The 21,972-nt window shown below is 40.9% G+C and overlaps 1 protein-coding gene across 5 annotated transcripts in view; it reads left to right on the plus strand.

The window, feature by feature from the left end:
• Positions 1-15,144, plus strand: part of LUC7L2 (LUC7 like 2, pre-mRNA splicing factor) — a 53,520-nt gene extending 38,376 nt beyond the window's left edge. For all 5 annotated transcript variants that reach the window (XM_070756013.1, XM_070756017.1, XM_070756014.1 and 2 more), the window contains 4 exons: positions 2,567-2,658; positions 5,480-5,509; positions 11,084-11,278; positions 12,114-15,144. In XM_070756013.1, coding sequence (XP_070612114.1) covers positions 2,567-2,658; positions 5,480-5,509; positions 11,084-11,278; positions 12,114-12,312 — 516 coding nt within the window. In that variant the 3' untranslated portion in view covers positions 12,313-15,144. The remainder of the gene's footprint in view (positions 1-2,566; positions 2,659-5,479; positions 5,510-11,083; positions 11,279-12,113) is intronic.
• Positions 15,145-21,972: the final 6,828 nt, after the last annotated feature.

Here is a 21,972-nt window from a genome sequence, read left to right on the forward strand (position 1 = left end):
GCAATTACTATTATGAAACTAAAATTCCAACAAGGGACAAAATGCTTTCTAATCATATAGAGTGTCAAATATATCTCTCTGATTATTGAGTATTAGTGATTCAATGCAATGAGGAACAAGTCCATTTTCTTGGGACTAAGTGACTGAGCTATAGAGAAACACAGCTATATAGATAGGACCATTTGGAATATGACAACTTTGTCCCAATGAATATGGGACAGTTCAGGATATGACAATTTTGCCTTGCTGTCTGGTGGAATGAAGGTTTGGGGAAGGAAGATGTGAAGATAAGGGAGATGTAGGGGAATCACAATTCTTGGGCAATGAGCCCCCATCTTTTTATACCAAATAAAATTCTCACTGCCTAGAACACCAGGCCCACCCAGCCCAAAGGAGGCAAAGTGGCCAGCTAGAAAGCCCATGTAGAGGTGGTAGAGCATGCCCAGGCTCAGCAAGCAAAAGGCGACCACCATAAGTGTGGTGCTAGGTCTGGGCGTGCTCTAACACCTCTACTCAGGCTTTTTACTTGGCCGCCTTGCCTTCTTGATGCTGGGCAGGCCTGGTGTTCCGGGTGGCAACAGCAGAGGACTAATGGACCTGCATGAGCTGTTGATGACCTCAGTGGTGGCAGCGGTGTCAAGGTGTGTCGGGTGTGCAAGAGAACACACTTCAGATGTGGGCGAGTGGCAAGACTCGTGAGGGGACAAGGAGATGACCAGCAATGACCTGCTCTCCAAACACAAGCAAAAACAGAGTAGAGAGGCGGATGGTGTCTGGCAGCCCTCACCACTCCCTGCCTCACCTTGTCTCAGCCCATGGCAGAGGCAAAGGTGCAGGGGAGAGGCACCTGGTGTAGAATAGAGCGGATGCGTCTGGTAGTCTGCATCACATGCCTCCCCCCACTCTGCTGCTGCCATCATCATCATCATACCTGCTTTTAGGAGGGCCAGCCCACTTGCAGCAGGGTGTGGAGCCCCTGCTGCCAGACACACACGTGCACACAGATACATGCGCGGGTCTGGAAGAAGTGAGCAGAGAGCCACGCAGACACAATGATGGGGGAGATATGAAAATGGAAAGCCTCTGTCTGGAGTCTCTGGCAGATTTAAAAAACAACAGCAACCTCCTCCCCCTACTGCAATGCTAGAAGCCACATGCTATTGCGGCTCATCTGCTGCATCCCCCCATGCCTGGCAATCACCTATCGCTCATTGCACCTGGCAGGCAGAAGCCCCATGGTCCTAACCCCAGGAACATTGAGTCCCACATGCTTGCCGCCTCCTGTGCGCACACCCCGGGCGCGGAGCTGAGGTAGAGCTAAGGATCTAAGGCTGGTCACAGTCTGGCTGAGATGACCACCACCAGGTTGCAGATTGTTCTGACCCAGTTTCCTGACAAAAGAATAAACAGCGTCCATACAAACCTTGTTTTAATAGTAACATTTACTAATTGTCTACTAATATTAATTAATAGTCTACTAGTACTATTAGTAGACTATTGCTACTAAAACTAATAATCTACTAATAGTAACATCTACTAATAGTAACATCTACTAATTGTTCTAAATTCAAATAAAGTATAAACTAGTCTTTTCTGTGCAACATCTGTTAGTCTCCTTAAAAGCCAGCAATAGTCCAAGCAAAGAACACTGAAGAAGAGTCTTTCAGATAAGAGCAGATAAACCATTGGAACCTTAATGTTTTTGGCAAAATGCCCAGGAACAATTTGCAGGCAACTTTGACAATTCCAAATGGGAGTGGAACAGAGGTTTGAATTCAAAGACAAGGACTTAAAATGAACAGTTTTCATCACTTAACTAGACTATAAGAGTGGCCAGTTATCTCCAAGCCTTACTCCCGAGTACTCTGAGTAGTCCTTCTCAGGGACCAGTTCCTGCCTTTTAGCAGCTCTGTGTATGTGTGCATTGAGAACAGGCTCCTCCTCCTTTTCTTCTTTCCTCATGGCAGCCTCTGGAGGTTCTGAAGACCCTGGCTGAATTCCTGCCTCTGGCACCGAGCCTTCTCCAGCCTTCTCACTGTCCAACTCTGGTACCAGCTGCACAGGCTGCTGGTGAATCACAACACCAGCCTCTTCGTCATCCGAATCTGCTGCCAGCTTCACAGGCCACTGGCGGAGTACAACATAGATCAGCCCTTGGTCAGCCAGGCTGAGATACCCCAGGCCACTTCTTCCCTGTTTCCAGGATGGTGCTGCGGGCCGGATCTAACCACCTTGTGGGCCAGATTTTGCATGCAGATCTTGAATTTGACACCCCTGCTTTATTTAGATTAACAAGTTTTTACAGAGAGCTACATAGAAGCAATGAGGGGGAAGGGATGAAAATGGGAAGCCTCTGTCGAGGGTTTCTAGCAGATTTTTAAAAAACCAAACCTGTGAAGCCTCAGCTTCCTTTTTTGTCCACCCTCCCTTCCGATGCTTCCACACCTGATGCAGAGAAGGCAGTTCTGCTTGTGTCCCCCTCCCCTGCAATGCCAGAAGCCACATGCCACCGCCACTTGTCTGTCAGTCTTGAAATTTCTGATCTTTCTTTTTAAAATGATTTCAGAGAATTGTGGCTGAGAAACAGGAGAAACGAAATCAGGAACGTTTAAAACGGAGAGAAGAAAGAGAGAAAGAAGAAAGAGAGAAATTAAGAAGGTAAAACTATTACTTCTTATTGTCATGCTAACACTCTGTTCCTTGACTTCCTGTTTATAATTAAGAGTCCTGCATAAGTATACATTGATCCCACAGCTTCAAGCTGCTGCTAAAAATGAAACTGGAATTAAATATTAGGTTGATATATTCACCATGTACTTCACCTTTAGAATGTAAAACCTTTTGCTTTGATGGAGTAAAATGTGCACATAGACTTTTGAATGTTTTCATTAGTGTGTGATTTCTAGATTTCTTTTTATTGCTTTGGTATTCAAAATGAAAAACAGAAGAAAGGGAAAGAAAAAAGAGTAAGAACATATTTCTTATATATAGGAAGCAGCTTAGCTATTATAAGCAGCATTAAAATATGATCCCATGGAATAAATATAATGCATGAACAAATATAATCAGTCCAAGATTATGCATCTATGGTACTGCCATCTTTCTAAAGTAAAATAATTGTTTTGGCTGTATTCCATGCTTGATTGATATACAATACAGAATCACATTCACATTGTAACTATTAGTTAGATTTATACCTCGGCTTTTCAGGGTTAGGACAATATCCATAAACACTATTTTCCCTAAACATCCCTGTGGAATAAGTTAGGTAGGAAAGAGTGACAGTGAGCATGGATTTGAACCTAGCATCATTGATGCAAATTCTGCATCTTAACCACTATACTATAATGGCTGTTTTACTCCACTTAAAACTATGTTAACAAATCTATGGACACGAAATCAAAACAGGACAATAATAGGACTCCCTCCATCATTTTACATTTTCTAATTCTGAGTTTAACAAGTGGTTTTTTTTAAATGTTCTCTGGAGTAGCAATAAAATGAAAAGGCATTTCTTGAATTAATCTTCTTTTAAAATAACAAGATAGTCTTTAAGGCCATTAAGCATTAATTTGCTAATACAAGATATTCTGACTATAGATTTTTTGGAAACTGCTTACCTCCACACTAGTGATATTATTTGTAATTGTCTATAGATTTAAAACAGTCCATTCTAGATTAGTCAGTAAACTTAGAATCATCCAAAATACATGTAAATGCTGATAGTAGAATTTCAGATCATACTAATGTGCCTACACCAAATTGTGAAAGGAAATTATTTGAGTGAATATTTCTGTTTTGAAATTATGAACAATCTAATTTTTCCATTACTTTTAATGAAGTAAATAATTATTAATTTTAATACCTATTTGTTAATGATCTGTTCCTTCAAAACTTATTTGTAGTTTTCAAACTGTAATTATCCCTCTGCATATATTTATCATGTGCGTAAGAATGAATAAATACCCTATCAATTTCCAAATATTCCTTACAAGAAATACAATAGAATTATAAGTAAACAAGGAGTCATGCCTTTGTCATGTCTCTAAAGGAACAAATAATTTGTCCACATATTAGCTTTTCAACTTAATAAATTCCATTTAAAAATGCTAAATACCAACCAATAAATTTGAAAATCAGATTGATATGATAGTTGTAATTAGATAAAGAAAATCTAGAGGTTTATTTTCCCATGGAAAATTTCTCATTTGTCCTTTACCTTTCAAATGTTAACATTAAAACAGAGATACTCTTTGAGTTAAGATGGTAATGGAGCCTGCCTATTATGGTTGAAAGTCAGGAAGGCCTCATTAATAATTCTCCCCTCTGTCCTTGTTCTGCCCATTTCATTTGTTAAATGAACTTGTGGGTTGTGAAGTTGAGCAGGGAGCGCCCCAGGTAGAAGTGACCCTGAGAAGCCTAATGCAGGCACAAGCCCCCCTACATCATGCTTCCCAAGAGTCACCCTAACCCTATGGGCCTTCTCCCTACGCTTATCCCACTCCATTACAATTGCACATTTATGTTTCAAAGATCCTCAGAGGTCAGGAAGTCAGGATAGGGAAAGAGGATAGGCCAGTCTATTGCTGGGCCATATCACACAACCATAGAGAAGAAATCCTGCATTGCTACACAGTTTTAACCCTAGCATTAGCTATGCTAATTTTATGCTAATACTGGGGGAACTAAGACCAACAGTTTTTCTCCTCAGTACCACCAGCCTTAGCTCTCCCAGTATTAGCAGCACTAATCCTGGGGGAGCCAAGACTAGCAATGAAAAGTGATGGCAGGACTTCTCTTTGATTATGCCATGCAGCCCAGCAACAGAATAGCCTGACCTCCTTTTCTACCTTGACTTGCTGAGCTCTGTATATCTTTGAAAGATAAGTGAACAAACAGTGACCAGGGGTGGGGAGGAATGTGTAGAACCCAGTGAGGTGACAAAGTAAGCCAAGGTTCTGTGGGAACCCAGTGGGGCACGATGGGTGAGGAGTAGGTGGGGTGCTGTAGCATTTCTGAAGGCAGTTATAAGGGAAAATGATTGTAGGGGTACTGCTGCAGGCGTAACTTTGGAACTGAGACATACGTACCTGTTGGGGTGGTGTCTGTTATAACTTTGAACATTTGCTAAGAGACTTGTAACTAGTCAAGGATTAATTTGGACAATTTCTAAATTTGATAAAAATAAATGTTAAATATATAATATCAATCCTGAAATAATGTTCATATATTTATCTTTTTCAATATGTTCATTAAGATGTATATCATTATTTATAACCATATTAATGTGAGATAAACCATTTGATATATTATTACATTTACAAAATTCCCTGGAATAATTATTTTGAATAGTTAAAGACATTTGAAAACTAAAGCTATAATTTGTTTAAAATATCTGTGGTTATGTTCTGTGAGACATGCAGGTGATAATTCCATTTATAATTTATATACATTCATCTTTATTTTTCTTTATTCTTAGATCTCGTTCTCACAGCAAAAACCCCAAAAGGTAGGATGGTCTTTTGTTCTCTGTGAATATAAACAGTTATATCTATCAAACATTAAGAAAGGTTTTCCTTAAAGCAACCCCATTGTGATTTTTTTTGTACTCTGATAATTATACCACATACAGTAAATACTTGAGACAATTATTTAAGTCTGGGGAAATTTTAAATAAATCCAATAAAACTTACAAAATAGGCAGATGCAGATTTTCTAAAGTTTATATTGCCTGTGAATATAAATACCTACCTAAAAATGAAAAGCCACTAGAGCAGGGGTCCCCAACCGCCGGTCCGCAGACCAGTACCGGGCCGCAAGGCATGTTGCACCGGTCCGCGGAGTCAGCAGCTACTGTGGAGCCGGCGAGTGCCAAGCTGTTTCCTGTCTCTTTCCCCTCACGTTCACTTGGGACCGCCATTTGCCTCGGGCTGAGAAAACCTTTGCTTGCTTGCTTTCTTCCTTTCCTGTCTTTCCTCTCTCGTCGAAAGTGGTCTATTTCCTCCTTGCGAAGCCCTTGCGAAGCCCTTGCGAAGCCCTTGCGAAGCCCTTGCGAAGCCCTTGCGAAGCCCTCGCTCTGCCTGCAGCTCAAACGAAAAGGCTTTGGCATTGTGCAGCTCTTTTTTTGCTAGGCTCCCCCACCCTATTCCCGGGGTCCTGGGTGGGAGCGAAGCCAGGGGTGTGTGTGTGACCATGAAACCCCCACCACCAGCTCTGGTAATTTTCTTTTGGAAGGATTCCTTGCTGCAAGAAAATTACCAGACCTGGCAGTGGTGGGTGCTCCAAGCAGGCAGCGATCGCAAAGGAAGGTGACTGTGTCCATGGAGGCACCTCCCCCTGCTCTGGGATTCCTTGCTGCAATCCCAGCCGGAACGGGGGGGGGGATGTCCTCTGGAACTGCTGAAAGGCAAACGGCGGTCCCGAGTGAACAGGAGGGGAAAGAGACAGGAAACCGCCCCCTCCTACCCTTCCTCCCTCTGTCACCTCAACTCCCCCGCAAAATTAAAAAGGGGGGGGGAGACAATGGAACGATAAGCTAAACCCCCTTTCCGCCCCCACCGGGCCATAGAAAAATTGTCTTGCTGAAACTGGTCCCTGGTGGAAAAAAGGTTGGGGACCACTGCACTAGAGGGAGTGTTAATTCATCTTCCTGACCTAGAAGTGCCTTACTGATCCAGCCACTAAGAAAGCCATTTCTTTGTTTCCTGGATGATAGAGATTGACATCTTGTCAGATTTCAGGAAGCCCATACACAGATTTAGAAAGAGAGATTCCTAAAATGTCTGTGGTCTATTCATTAATGGTCATATACTGCATTATGACTGGGACATAGAAGCAAATTATTAATTGGTTCAGTACCATTAGCTGTAAATACTGTAAAATACTAGTGGGCATTCTCTTCCTGGACTATAATTCATAGTCCAGGAAGAGAATGCTCACTAGTATTTTCACTGCTGCATTGTTTTTGAAGACCCCAAAGAAGGCATCAAGTTGAGCAATTCTGGCTGGATATAATTGAGGCTATTTTTATTAGAGCCAAGTCTGATGCCACCAGGAATGGATAATATTGACATATCAACTTGTTTGCTAAAAGGTTCTGTCAAAATTTTTGCTTGAGCTTCCAGATGCAGATCTCAATTTAAGACTTCCATCCTCCAAGTATTAGTCTTTAAAAAGGGTTTTAAAATCTATCTCTGAAATCAATTTTCAGACCATGTTTTTTTCCCTTAGAAGTAGTATCACTAGGTTTATTGAAGCTATGAAAATAACCAGGGTGGATTTTTAAAAATTTAAATTGGATTTTTTTAAATGTCTTTATTCGATCTATAAGATGCACTTAAATTTTCACCCACTTTTAGGGTGGAGAAAGATGCGTCTTATACTCTGAAAAATACAGTAAGTGGAAACAGCAAGACTGGGCCAAGAAATGTCTGCAGGTTTTATGGACTGATGAGATGACAGTGACTCTTGATGGACCAGCTGCATGGGCCCATGGCTGGATCAGTAACAGGCACAAAGCTCCACTTCGAATCAAGACACCAGCAGGGTAGATGTGGGGTACTGGTATGGGCTGATATTATTAAAGATGAGCTAGTGGGACCTTTTAGGGTTGAAAATAGACACAAAATCAAGTCCCAAAACCTACTGCCAGTTTTTAGAAGACACTTTCTTCAAGCAGTGGTACAAGAAAAAGTCTGCATTTTTCAAGAAGACTATGACTTTTATGCAGTACAACACTCCATCACAGGGATTGAAGTTCTGCACTGCATGATTAGCCAATAAAGGGCTTAAAGCTTAAAGAATAATGGCATTCCCCCCCTTCCTTACCTGACTTAAGCCCTATTGAGAACTTGTGGGCCCTTCTTAAACAGGAGATTTACAGTGAAGGAAAATAGTACACCTCTCTGAACAGTGTCTGGGAGACTGTGGTTGCTGCTGCACAAAAAGTTGTGAACAGATCAAGAAACTGATAGACTCCATGAATGGAAGGCTTATGACTGTTATTAAAAAGAAGATTCACTATATTGGATACTGGGGTTTTTTGAACTATCACAAACGTTTATTTGTAAATTTTGAGTTGTTTATTATAAAAATAAATGAGTGAGATAGGGAAATTTTCATTTTTTATTTAGTTGCATAAGAATTATTGTATTTTGGGGAGTATAAGAGGCCCCACCCACCCCCCGAGAGTGGAAATGTTGGTGCGTCTTATACACCAAAGGCAGCCATTTTTTAAAAAAAATATTTTTGCTGTTCCGAAGCCCCAGCCCCTGCCTGCAGAGAGCCCCTGGGTGCTGGGGGATGGCAAAATGTCCCTATTTTTGCAAAAAAAAAATAAAAAACAGGCCATTTTTCACCTTTTTTATTTTTTATTTTTTTGCAAAAATGAAGTGGGCAAAGGGAACCTGGGGAACCTGCAGAGAGCTCCTGGAGACTGTGGGAAGGCAAAAAAATGGGGGCTGTTTTTATCTTCTAATTACCCCATCTAGCATGACTGGAGGAGGAATTCTGGGAGTTGAAGTCCACTAGTCTTAAAGCAGTCAAGTTTGAAGATCCCTGGGTTAGTGATTATGGGTGAAAGGGTCTTCAAACTTGGCAAGTTTAAGACTTGTTGTGGACTTCAACTCCCATTCCTGAAGGAGGAATTCTGGGAGTTGAAGGCCCGAAGTCTTAAAGCTGTCAAGTTTGAAGTTTGTAAAAAGTGTACATGGTTGTAAAAAGTATTCTGCTACACTGTATTTTATTAAATAATATATTACTACACCATTTGGTTCAGAATACTTTTTTCCTTGTTTTCCACCTCTAAAATCTAGGTGTGTACTACGGTGCGTCTTATACTTTGAAAAATATGGTATGCACTCTAATAGTTGCCCAATAATTGTGCACACATATATATTCTCCCAAGAAAGCCATAACTTCACTTTTACTTTTTTAAATATTCAGGTTTGAGGTTTATTAACATTTTGGATCGACCGAGAGCATTGTAGTTGTTCAGTAATAAAATTAATTTTTAAAAATACAGCTTGCCTAATAATTGTGCACACTGTATGTTTCAAATATTTTTTCTTGGTAATAGAAAACAGATCATGGTTTCCTATTGCTGCATTTGAGGGGGGGGGGTTGGTTTTTTTTTAATGTGCATGTTTTACTTACAGCCTTGGAATTTCCTAATGGTCTTTCTTCCAAGTACTGCCTAGAGTAGTGATGGTGAACCTTTTTTGGTTCACGTGCCAAAAGGGATGTGTGTGGGTGTGCTAGCATATGTGCCTGTGCCCACACCTTTTCCCTTTCCCCCGCGCATGCGCACAGGCCTTTCTGAAGCCTGTTAGGTGGAAAAAATGCTCAAATGGGCTAACCAGAAGTTCAGGAAAACACACTTCCGTTTTGCCATTGTGCTGTTTTGCACTCCAGAGGGTTCAGGGAAGCTTCCTGAAGCTCCGGAATGCAAAAAACAGTACAATGGCAAACCAGAAGTGCGCTTTTTCAAACTTCCGTTTGTCCGTTTGGGGGGGGATTGCCTCTGGAGCTTCAGGGAAATTTCCTTAAAGTGTCTGGAGGGTGAAATGGCCTTTCCCAAGGCCGGAAATAAGCTGGCCAGCGCGCACATGCGCGCTGGGGCTGGAACATGGCAAAATCTCGCCTGCCTTCCAATATGGCTCCATCTGTCCCCTGTGGCACGCGTACCATAGGTTCGCCATCAAAGGCCTAGGGCTGTTTGTAAAAGACCACCGAAAATTAGCTCGCTGCTGTCATGTACTTTTTAATTGAACTGATTAGTTTTTAAACCATTGAAAATTTGTTTATATCTAGATCTAAAATGTTCTATTTCAATTTGCTTGTGACTTGTTTTAAGTTAGAAATTCCTTAGTAATGTGTGTCTGCTTTAATACTAGGTATGCCTGCCGCAGTCTTGCCAGTGGCATTACAGTGATCCCTCGATTTTCGCGGGGGTTACGTTCCAAGACCTCCCGCGAAAATTGATTTTCCGCGATGTAGCGGTGCGGAAGTAAAAACACTAAAAACGCCCGCCGGCCGCTCGCCCGTTCGCTCACCCGGCCGCCGCTCGCCCGTTCGCCCGCCCAGCCGCTCGTTCGCCCGCTCGCTCGCCGCTCAACCGCCAACCCACCCGCCGTTTGCCGCTCGAAAACAAGAGAGGGAAAGTGAGAAAAAGAGAGAGAGCAAGAGGGGGAGAGATAGAGAAAGAGAGAGAATGACAGGAAAGAAAGAGAAAGAGACAGAGAAGTGATTCTTGGTGATGACGTATGACGTCATCGGGTGGGAAAAACCGTGGAATAGAAAAAAAACCGTGGAGTATTTTTAAATTATTATTTTTTGAAAAACCGTGGTATAGCGTTTCGCGAAAATCGAGACCGCGAAAATCGAGCGATCACTGTATATTATTATTATTGTTGTTATTTATTATTATATTATTTATTAGATTTGTATGCCGCCCCTCTCCGAAGACTCGGAGCGGCTCACCACAACAATACACAGTACAAATCCAATAATTAAAAAACAGTTTAAAACCCTTAATATAAAAACAGTCATGCATCCCAGACAAACTATACATAAAACGGAACGGCCCAGGGGAATCAATTTCCCCATGCCTGACGGCAGAGGTGGGTTTTAAGGAGTTTGCGAAAGGCAAGGAGGGTGGGGGCAGTCCTGATCTCCGGGGGGAGTTGATTCCAGAGGGTCGGGGCCGCCGCAGAGAAGGCCCTTAACCTGAGTCCTGCCAGACGACATTGTTTCGTCGACGGGATCCGGAGAAGGCCAACTCTGTGGGACCTAATCAGTCGCTGGGATTCGTGTGGCAGAAGGCAGTCCCGGCATGTAACGAGAGTATTGTTTTTATTTGTTTTTAGTCAACCACTGTTAGTTAAACTTCAAAACTTTTACACTTCAATATTAAATAACTCCTTATTTCATATAAAGCACTCCAGTAGTCTCCAGACTTTTCAAAATCTTGACAAAAGAGAGTGTTCCATTAAGTTATTTCCCTTTTATGACTGGCCTAATAGAGTTGTTAAGGATTAATTGAATTATTAAGAATTTCTCTTTTCATCTTTTAAAAAAAAATCAGATCTAGATCCCGAGATCGCCGTAGACATCGATCTCGGTCATCCTCCCGTGAACGAAAGAAAAGAACCCGTTCCAGGTCCCGTGACAAGCGACATCGTCATAGATCTCGTTCTACTAGTCGCAGCCGCAGCCGCAGTCACCAAAGGAGCGGGCATAGCTCCAGAGACAGAAGCGGAGAACCCAATTCTAAAAAAAGGTAAAATTATAATGAGCAGTTGGCATTTTGTTAACTTATAAACAGAAAAAAATTGTACCTATGCCATCAACCTATCTTCAACAGTAGCTGACGGGGTTTTCCATTTTGATTATTATGGGTGCATTGGAACATGGTGGAGAGTTTGGAATCTGATTCACTGCTTGCTTCTGTGGACAGGTGTCTTTTATACAGGTAATAAGATGAGAATTGGAGAACTCCTTTTAAGAGAATGCTCCTAATCTCAGCTTGTTACCTGTATAAAAGACAGCTGGAAACCAAAAATCTTGCTGATGGAGGATCAAATATTTATTTCACTCATTAAAATGCAAATCAATTTATAACTTTTTAAAAATACTTTTTTTAAAAAATGTTGTTATTCTCTCTCACTGTTAAAATATTTGCAATTACATTGCAATTACAAACTGATCATTTCTTTGTTAGTGGGCAAACAAACAAAATCAGCAGGAGATCCTATACATTTTTCCCTCACTGTAAATGTGAGCTGAGTCTGTGACATTGGGGATCTGCATCATTTCTAGTAGCTGAAGCATTTTGTACCTTAGTGACACTTTAAACAGTGTCCATACTAATTTTAATTACTATTAAAAACTGTATAGCATTTGACTTTCTCAACTTTTACATGCTTGAAAAATAAAATTAGTGGTTTTAGCTTAATATATGTTCTAATTATGCTAGGCTCTGTTTTCTTTCCATTCCAATTCTGGAAATGATACATAGTGATAATTGTGTTGTTCTATGCTCTGATAGGCTTAATGAACATTTAAAATCAAATGAAAGCAATGTACATTTTCAGATGCATTAATTTTTTCTTCAGATCATCAAAAGAGAGATCTTCCAGAGATCAAGAACGAACCAGAGATCATAACAGAACATCACGTGACAAAGAAAGTTGCCCCAGAGAAAAATCTCCAAGAGATCGAAACTGCAAAGAAAGGAAGAGATCTTATGAGAGTGCAAACGGTCAATCAGAAGACAGGAGAAGCTCAGAGGAGCGTGAAGCAGGAGAGATATAACTGGCTGTACATTCACTTGATCCTTTACCTTCCTATGAAGTTGCATACTGTGGTTTAGTTTACAGTTATTAAAAGGGACACCAGTGAGCAATTCCAATGTTTATCCATCTAGGATAGATGTAAAGTGTATAAACATGGTTATAATGAAGTCTGAATTGATCTGTTTCCATTGATAATTCAATTGATGATAAGTGAAGCAGTTTCCTTTTTTCTTCTCCTCCAGTAAACATGTAGGACATATTTTCAAAGATCTATCTTCAAGATACCAGGTTTATGTACCAACATAATAGATTTAAATGTTTCTTCTCCAATACAAGTTATAGTGAACAAACTATAGTGTGCTCTTTGCTTTGGATGCTTTCAAACCTTTATAAGCTCTTCTAGTTTTATTCTGTCAAACAGCAGCACTGAATCATTTTTAAAGAGGTTGAGTGGGTTCCAGGCTTTTATTACCACCAGAAGATTGAGTTCGTTGTTCCTTCTTAAGAACTGAACATATTTGGCAATGTTTAGGTTGGGGACATGTGCTGGAGTATATGACAACTTTTAAATTTTATTTTTACAGTGCCTATTTAGACTTGGAAGTCAAACAGCTGTTGCATTTCATCCTTAAAAAAAAATTTTTTTTTGAAACTTTGAAATCAAAGCCAGTCCCATGTCTCTGTACAATTTAATTGGTCTATGTTCAGTATATTTGTTTTTTTCTTTCAAAATGATTTTTCTGTTTTTTTCCCTTGTGGTGTGTTAACTGCACATCCCTTATTGTAAACAGCAAAAAATAATAAAGTAAGCAAAAAAAATAATTTTTGTCCAGTGAAATAGCTGTGTGTTCCCACTCCCTCTTAACAATTGAGGTGCATGCTTCTAACATTGATAACTTTTTCCAATTAAATCTATAAATCTGTTCTCGTATTTATTTGAAAGGTAATGTTTCATACATATTGTTCATGAGTGTACTGCAAATGTTATGAAAAAGACTGTCAAATACTTTATGTGACTCATATTTTTATACATATGGAATACAGCTTTCTTTGAGTAGGTAAGTTTTAACAACTGAATTGTACACTGGCACTCCCCAACAGACATTTTAGAGAGAGGATAGAAATTCATTGTCAAAGATAACATTACATAAATATATATAAATAATCCAAGTATTTATAAATATCTTCCATTAATTTGTCACAAAATGTAATATCTGGATCGAGCTGAAACTGCTTCAGATTCTTTTTTTATGGTTTAATAGCTTTTGTAATGAGGAACTTTTCCCTCAAAGTTAAGCAAACTATATTAGTGAAACCCACAAACTAACTTTGTTCTTTCCTTACTGTCCTTAGATGATTAATTCCAACAAGTTTGGTTTTTAAAATTATTTGAAATGACAAGTACAAAATTCATTATTATAAAATGATACTTAGTTGATCAATCTAATAGTTAACTAATATATTAATCAGGGCTATTGTGGCGTTTTAAATTAACAAAGTGAAAGTATAAGCACTTGGAATTTTATCAGTGTAGATATAAAAATGTATTTTCAGTAACAGATACATACCCTTCCTCTAAATATAGTGCCTTGCACTTATTTCAAAATTTACACATGCTAGCATTGTCTAAATGTATATATAAGATAGCTTTTCTCTAAAAGAATTGTTTTACTAACTAATACATCCAGTATATTATTGCTGTCGAAATTGAGATTGTAAAATATTTAACTTTTCAGTAACAGTAATATAATTGGGTAAAAGGTATCATTTTGTAGAATAGGAAAAGATTTTTTCATTACATCTTTACAAAAATACTTTATTCTGATCTTGGTGATGATAGTTCAGCTTCTTAACTCCTGACAAAAACCTTTTTTATTATTACTGTTATTATTTTATCTATTTAAAATCTCTTTAAGAAATTTGTGTAGTGGCTATATATCAGAGTAATTAACAACTCTAAAACAAATTCCTTAAACTTGGATTGATATTTGGTTCAATTAATAATTGAGTGCTCCTTTTTTGTTTAAATCGTTTTTTGAATTTAGTAGGTAGCAAATGTTATCAGTATTTTGTTTGGATATGTTGTGTAATTAGACAGTTCCTGTATATCAGGAAAATGTTATTTGCATATTACATTCATGATTTTATATGTTAGGGTTGAAATGCTCTTCTGGAAATATACAGACATTATTCCAAAATAGGTTTTGATAGCCTTGTGTTGCACGTTCTTATAATCTTTGAAAGTTTGAAAAAGAACTTTTTGGTGACCTTCACAAATAGTGAAAGTAAATTCATACTATATAAAGCAGTATCTTTTTTTAAATATTCCATCATTCAGTTTCCTTGAATGATCATAACTCTACTATTAAAAAATCTATTCATTTTCACAACAGTTTGCCTTCAGGATATGTTTCATGTTACTTTAGAGAGGAAATTGTAACTGAAATGTAAAATAATCTATTTTTGGAGTGTTTCAATGATCTCTGCTTGAATTAGCTGCATATCAAAAGTATTTTTCATATAGTCAAACAATTCCTGACTTCAGTAGATTTTGAAATTATGTAACTTGTAGCTTTTTTAATGGAATGGCTGTAGTTTGGAAAGCTTAAAAGGACTGCACAAATACAAAAATATAAACTATCGAATAGGGTTTTTTAAACTCAAAATCTGAGAAAATGAAGTGTCAGGATGAGACTTTTAAACTCTCAGATAAGTTTTCATTGCATTTTTTTCATGTCAATCAACATTCCGTATATTTTTCTTTCAACAACTTTGCCTTTGTAATTCTGCAGAATTATATGTCTGACTTTATATATTGAACAAAAATTATAAACTGTTTTTTCCAATTGCAGGAAATGATCTAAATATTTATCTTTGCAATATGCCGAATATCTGTAGCTCAGGTGTTGGATTAGGGGAAGGTTCTCTGAGTTTGTGGGTTGGTTTCTGAACGTTTTGTTACCAGGTTAGATAACATCTTCAATGGAGTTTAGGGGATGTCGGGATAAGTGTTCTCTCTGTTTTCTGTGACAACGAAAAGACCTTCCTCAGTTTCAACCACAAATTTAAATTTCAACCATTTAAATCTATATTAAAGATGTACCACCTGGAACAAGACATCAGACAAAAAATCTCCAATGTGCAATACAACAGACAAAACACAGACGAAGAAGAGAAGAGACCACTAAAGACACTGAAACAAGACAAAAGCATTGTCATCCTACCAGTAGACAAAGACAGTAATGGGAAAAAATGGCATCAGCAAAGCTGAAAACCTTCTGAACAACACCAACACCTACCAAATAATCCACAATAATCTGACAAAACAACAAAATAAGAGACACCTGAAGAAAAAAGAAAAATGACTAACACCACTAGAGAGAAACCACATGGAACCACAATACTATTCCACACTCAGGTTCTACAGACTCCCCCAAATACACAAGAAAGGGATTCTCTTTTGCCCAATTTTGTGTCTCCCTGGAACATTGACATACAAACTAGCAAATTCAGACACCTGGTCAATGACTCAACCCACTCAAACTCCCCAGAACAATTTATCCAATGCATCAAGCACATTGAGATCAAGAAAGAAATGGTCTGCTTTGACATTGACCTGGTTAAATAAACCATACAACACTTTATAATTAAACACCGTATCCAAAAAGATGAATACACCACAGAACACTCCATGTCCACAGAAACCATCATGAAACTCCTGGATCTATGCCTCAACACATTTCAATGGGAAAATCTGTAAAGAATTAGAAGGTATTCTGATAGATCACCCATATCAGGTCTAATAGGAGAAGCAGGCCTGCAATAGTTTGAATCCATAGCTCTACCCACTATCCAACCAAAATTCTGGACACGCTGCATTTGTTATCATCAAATGCTCCCAAATTGAAGAAACATGTCACCTGTCAATGACATTCCCAGGGATCAAATTCACATGCAAAAAGGAAACAGACTCCCATTCCTAGACATTGATATAAGGATTTTGAGATAACAGAATTGGAAACCCATGTCTATCGCAAACCGATGGACACAGACTAGTTCTTCAGCTTCTCAAGCAACCACCCTACCACACCAAAAAAGCTGTGTGCAGAACCTTTTCAGAAGGGCCAGGACACACTGCAGCACCAGAAAAGTGGAAGAAAAATAACTGATGTCTTTCTCTGTAACAGCTATCAAAAAACCTTCATATTCCGTCTGACACACAAGCAACCAAACCACGATACACTACACAGCGAACCACCACAGAAAAACTAACCCTACAATACACAAAAGGGGTGTCAAGAAATAAGAGCCAGAATTCTCCAACACCTAGGAATAGCCATAGCCCTCAACCCACAGCCACACTCCACCAGGAATTGACGAGAACCAAATTCAAGATATAGAAGAAACAATCTACAAACAATTTAACAATTGCAAGCAATTCTCCATGGGATAAATCTCATATCAATTAAAAACCAGGATCCATGAACACTGGCTGACAGTTACATGCCATGACCCCAAATCCATAACCTCTACTGACACCAGCACCAGTTCAATTGGAATAACAAAAATCATTGGCCACGCTACCACCTGCCACGCTCGAGAGTTCATTGAGCCTGGCACTCCAAAAGCAATTCCATCAATAGACACATTGATCTATAACCAGCCTATGAATCACTCAGAATCCAAATCAACTGCACAGCCAATCAGAGACACCAATCCATTCAACCCCCCTCCCAGCACTTCACCTCCTAATGACCCACCGGATGTAACCTCCCCATCAAAACAAATGACTCAAACCTGACCCATCATAAGACCCACACTTGACCTATCACACTGACACCTAAACCCGACTGACGATATTACTTAACTAGTAAGCAAACATTTGGAAACCAACCTACATGCTTGGAGAATGACCTTTCACCCTCATATTTATTTGCTGATTTGAAGTCTTTAAGTCATAGTTTGCTATATTCAGTTTCATTGAATTCATTTTTAAAAGTTACATTTTGAAGAATGTTAATTTTCTGATCAGTGTCTTCTCATTTTCAAAATCTCTTCCTCTATTTCTGTAAGTGCTTGTGCTTTGTTCAGTTGAACTGTTGGTTCTTTTGTGCGCTACTCAGGAGAGTCCAAGAATGAGCTAAACTTTGGTTGATTGTCAAGGGACTGAGTTATTTTTAGAATGAAGCACACCTTCTGTTCCACCCTGTCAGTTTCAAAACTCAGTAAGAGGGACATGCTTTTTCCAGCTCAGCTACTTTACGATTGGTTAAATTTCTGCTTGGACTCTCACTTTCCGGTATTGGATCTTTACGACCTATATGCTGCCAGTGTGTGCGCAGGTTAGCTGGTGCACCAGTGAGAACCGCCACTGCCAAACAGCTGAGGCACCTTGAATCCCCTGCCTCATGGGGCTATACTATTTCACAGAAGCACGGAGCAAAACTAGAGTCCCTGCCCCACAGGGCTATACTCACAGAGCTCCAACAGTTACCTGGAGGGATTTCCCTTCATCTGCCACACTTCTTGGGAGTTATTGGGGGAGCAATATTCACCATGTGAGAATCGTATTAATTGCTGCTCAGCAACTTAACTTCGTTTGTGCCAGTGGCCATTGGAATGTTACAATTTGCCTCTTGTTAGGCAGATCCCTTTATTACTTGCTGTGTGCCGGTGGCCATTTTGGAATGCCTGTCTCTAGGCAAATGTCGTCACAACTTCTTCAGTATCGGCAGCTATTTTGTTTGGCCACAGATCAAGTCTTCTCATACAATTTGTGCCGGTGGCCATTTTAAAAGGCCACAAACCTCCCATTTGCCATTTTGCCTGCTAATAGCCGTGTCTTTGATTGCTGAGGTTCCATGGTTTGCTGAACTGATACGGCATTGTTCTTATAATGTGGCCATGGTGGGCACATATCCTGGGGATCTGCTGGACTTACCATCTTTTCACCTGGCCTCAGTTGGAGTCCCTGCCTCAAGGTTATACACCTGCATCATCCTTTCTGGCCTTCTCCAAAGGGGCCTCACTACCTGTAATATGGCTGGAAAGTCTGATAATCCAGCAGAGAAGAAGCCGTCCCCATCTGCCCCCAAGAAGGCCACGTCTAAGAGCCATAGTTCTTCTAAGGGGAAGGCCAAGGTTTCTGGGTCGTCCTCATCTGTACTGACCCTTAAAGATCCTGAGAGGAGGCTTCGCCCCTTGAAAAAACAATTTGAGAAGGCTCAAAAACAGACTGCCATATATTGGTCTCAACAATCTCAACAACTGGCTCAGCAGTTTCAGGTTCCGCAACCTTCATTGCCTCTCCCCACCCCAGACTGCCAACCTGCAAGTGACTACAGGGGCTGCAAACGAGGCAGATTGGTCTCCAGAACATCCTTCAGTGGCTCAGGTCATGGAATTTGAGGAGGTTCTCTTGCAAGGGATCCCAGCCCATGGGCCCATTCTTCCCTAGGCTCCAATCCACTTTAAAGGCACGTGCTTCGGCAACCTTCAACTCCACAGTGGTGGGGCTCCGTCCTGGGGCGGATGCCAGGCAACATCTTCCATCTGAGTTGCAGGACATGATTACCAATGCCTATTTCACAGGGCATTGCTACAGGCCTATAACAAAGGTCTCCTTATCTAATAATTCCTGCCCCTATGCAGGGAACTTGGTCACAAGTTGGCAACACCTACTCTTGCCACTCTTCCGAGCTCAGTGAGGCTTCTCTACAGGGTGAAGGGAGTATGATAGATGAAAAGTTATCTGATGATGAAGCTCTGATTCCAGACCAGCCAGCTTTCAACGGGCTATTTAAACCAGCCCTTTTCAAGTCACTGCTTCACAAAGCCAAGCTCACAGTGAACCTGGGTGTAGCTGCCAAGTCTTCAGAACCCTCTGGGTATTGACCCTGCTATTGGTTTGTTCTCTGAGCCTGAGAGAGAGACTGAATTTCTCCCACTGTCAAAACTCTTTATCAAGACCATCAAAAGATCTTGGAGCCATCCTTCCTCCGCTCCTGGCCGGACCTTGGCCGAACACAAGTTTTTTGGCTTTGGCCCAGAGATTGATTAACTGTTGCAACTCCCCAAGGTGGATATTCCCATCGCCAATTTAGTGTCTTTGGCAGTTTTTCCATCACAGGTGTCGGAGGACCTTAACCCTGACCACCAGTAGGCCAAGTCTTTTTAGCAGCTTGCAACAGAGCAAATACAAAATATGCAAGAAATCTAACATTTAAAATACTAAAAAACATCAATCTAAAAATCACATAAGAAAATCTAGCAAGAATCATGCTCTAAAACTCCCAATTCATTTAAGAGACCAATCATCCACGTTTCATCCAAACATACATTACTAGTTCAATCATAAGCCAGGATAGATGTTAGAATTCAGTGAGCCCAAGCTGTTGGCAGAGGTGCGTTTTTAAGGCTTTCTGGAAGGCTGGGAGGATGGAGCAGTACCCTCCAGGGGAAGTTGGTTCCAGAGGGCCAAGGGCGTCACAGAGCTCTTCCCCTAGGCCCCACCAGGTGGCATTGCCTGGCTGATGGGCCCTGGAGAAGGCCAACTCTGTGGGACTGAGCGGCTGGGATACATGAGGCAGAAGACGGTCCCACAAGTAATCTGGCCCCATGGAGACTTTGGAGACTATGCTACCAAAGTCCCACCAAGCAGTCGTTAGGTCCTTGAGGGCAACCACGGCTGCATCTTTCTTTAACCATACCTCCATCATGTGGATTAGGGAGATGCAGTCTAGATTGGATATAGATGATTCATGGCTCTACCGGGATTACGTTGTTGGTGGCAGCTCAATTTTCCACAGATGTGATACTCAATTCAGCCAAATTCTCATCTCACACCATGGCAGCTAGTGTCATATCTTGCTGCATGCTTTGGCTTCACAATTGGCCAGCGGACACGCGCTCTTAATGGCGCCTCACTGTTGCCCCGTTTATGGGGAACCCCTTGACTCTATTCTGGTGGAGGACAGAGACAAACACAGAATATTCTTCCCAGAATACATAGGTGGGCAGACAGATGCTTGACTCCATTTTTTAGGAAGCAGGCCTTTTAGCCTGAGTCTTCCTTTGGGAGCCCCCCACCCCAAAGATCGTACTACCAGTGGACTGACAGGACAGATCCACTGCCAGGGATAGGGGCAGGCATTTTCCCAGATGAGATGCCCCTTCAGGGAATCCAGGTCTTGAGGGTTTAGAAGATCTAAATGACTCCCAAGAGGCACTTCCCATTGGTGGCAGGCTTCAATAATTTATTGCCCAACGGGAACTAATGTCCTTGGACACTTAGGTCATAAACCATAAACAACAGGCCAGGATCAGCCACTTCAGCACATTGGTCAGCGCGACTCCTGATGTCCTTCGTTCACTCCAGTTCTTCAGAAGGGTTGCCTTTTCAAGGAACTCACTCGAATAACTGTTACCACTGATGCCAGCTTGTTCAGGTGGGGAGCTCACACAGGCGCTTGAATGACCCAGGGTCATTGGACACAGGTGGACTTAGTCAACACCAACATCAATTTACTGGAGCTTTGGGCAGTGGCATTAGCCCTACGACACTTCATGACACTTTTTTTGAACTGTCATGTTCTCGTGCTGACAATGTGGTGACCCAGTCCCACATAAACTATCGGGAGGCACGAGATCAAGATTCCTTGTGAGAGAAGCAGGAAAAAAATGGCATGGCATGCAGTGTTATATGTGCAATCACTCCTAGTAGAACACATATTGGAGGGTCTCAAATCTAGAGGCAAAGCAGCTCAATCGTTCCATTATCAACCCGGTGGAGTGGCTCCTTCAACCGACGCTCTTTGACACTGCCCACAATGTTCAGCCAGCCACTAGTGGACTTGTTCATAGCTCCCACCAACACACAGCTGCTGAGGTTCTATTCCAGATTTCCAGCACTGGAAACGGAAGGGATCAATGCACTCTGTAGTCCCTGGCCATCAGGATTCTTTTATGCTTCAGTTTCTTGAAAGGTGCAGTCGATTTGAGACCCCAGGTCGTCCATAGCTACCCTTCTTTGGATGTCTCGCTCATCCTGCAAGCGCTCACATTGTCCTTCATCAAAAGCTATAAACTGGATTTGTTTGCCGTGGCTGAGGCTGTATTTGAAAGGTGGGTACTCCAGAGGATCTATTCCACATCTGCTCCCCTGGACCAGCCTTCTCCAGTCCACGAGACTTAAACTTGGGTATATCCCATGCTTGGACTCTCCTGAGCAGTGCAGCAAAGTGCCATTGGCTTACCTGGATGGTCTTCTTTGTGTGCTGTGAGGAGAGTCCAAACCCGCCCTGGCTTCTGGAGTCCAGGGTCACTACGGGTTTTCGTGCATGTCCTCCTTTTGTTGGTCACTCTGTTTTCATTTTGAAACTGACAGGACAAGAGCCAGTGGAACAGAGAGGGGGTGCTTCATTCTAAAAATAACTCAGTCCCTCAAACAATCGACCAAAGTTTATCTCACGCTTGGACTCTCCCCACAGCGCACAGAGACAACCATTTGAGTAAGCCAACGGCACTTTAACACTCATAAAAAGTGAAACATGAGTTGTAGGTGTATGAGGCATAGCATATAGAGTAAGAGTATCCTGAAATATAGGGAAAACTAATTGGTTTACTTATGAGCAAAGAAAAACCTTAGGGAGAATTATAGTAACTACAGTTAAAGTAGCAA

The sequence above is a fragment of the Erythrolamprus reginae genome, chromosome 6 (genome assembly GCF_031021105.1).
Source record: "Erythrolamprus reginae isolate rEryReg1 chromosome 6, rEryReg1.hap1, whole genome shotgun sequence".
Lineage (NCBI taxonomy): Eukaryota > Metazoa > Chordata > Lepidosauria > Squamata > Dipsadidae > Erythrolamprus > Erythrolamprus reginae.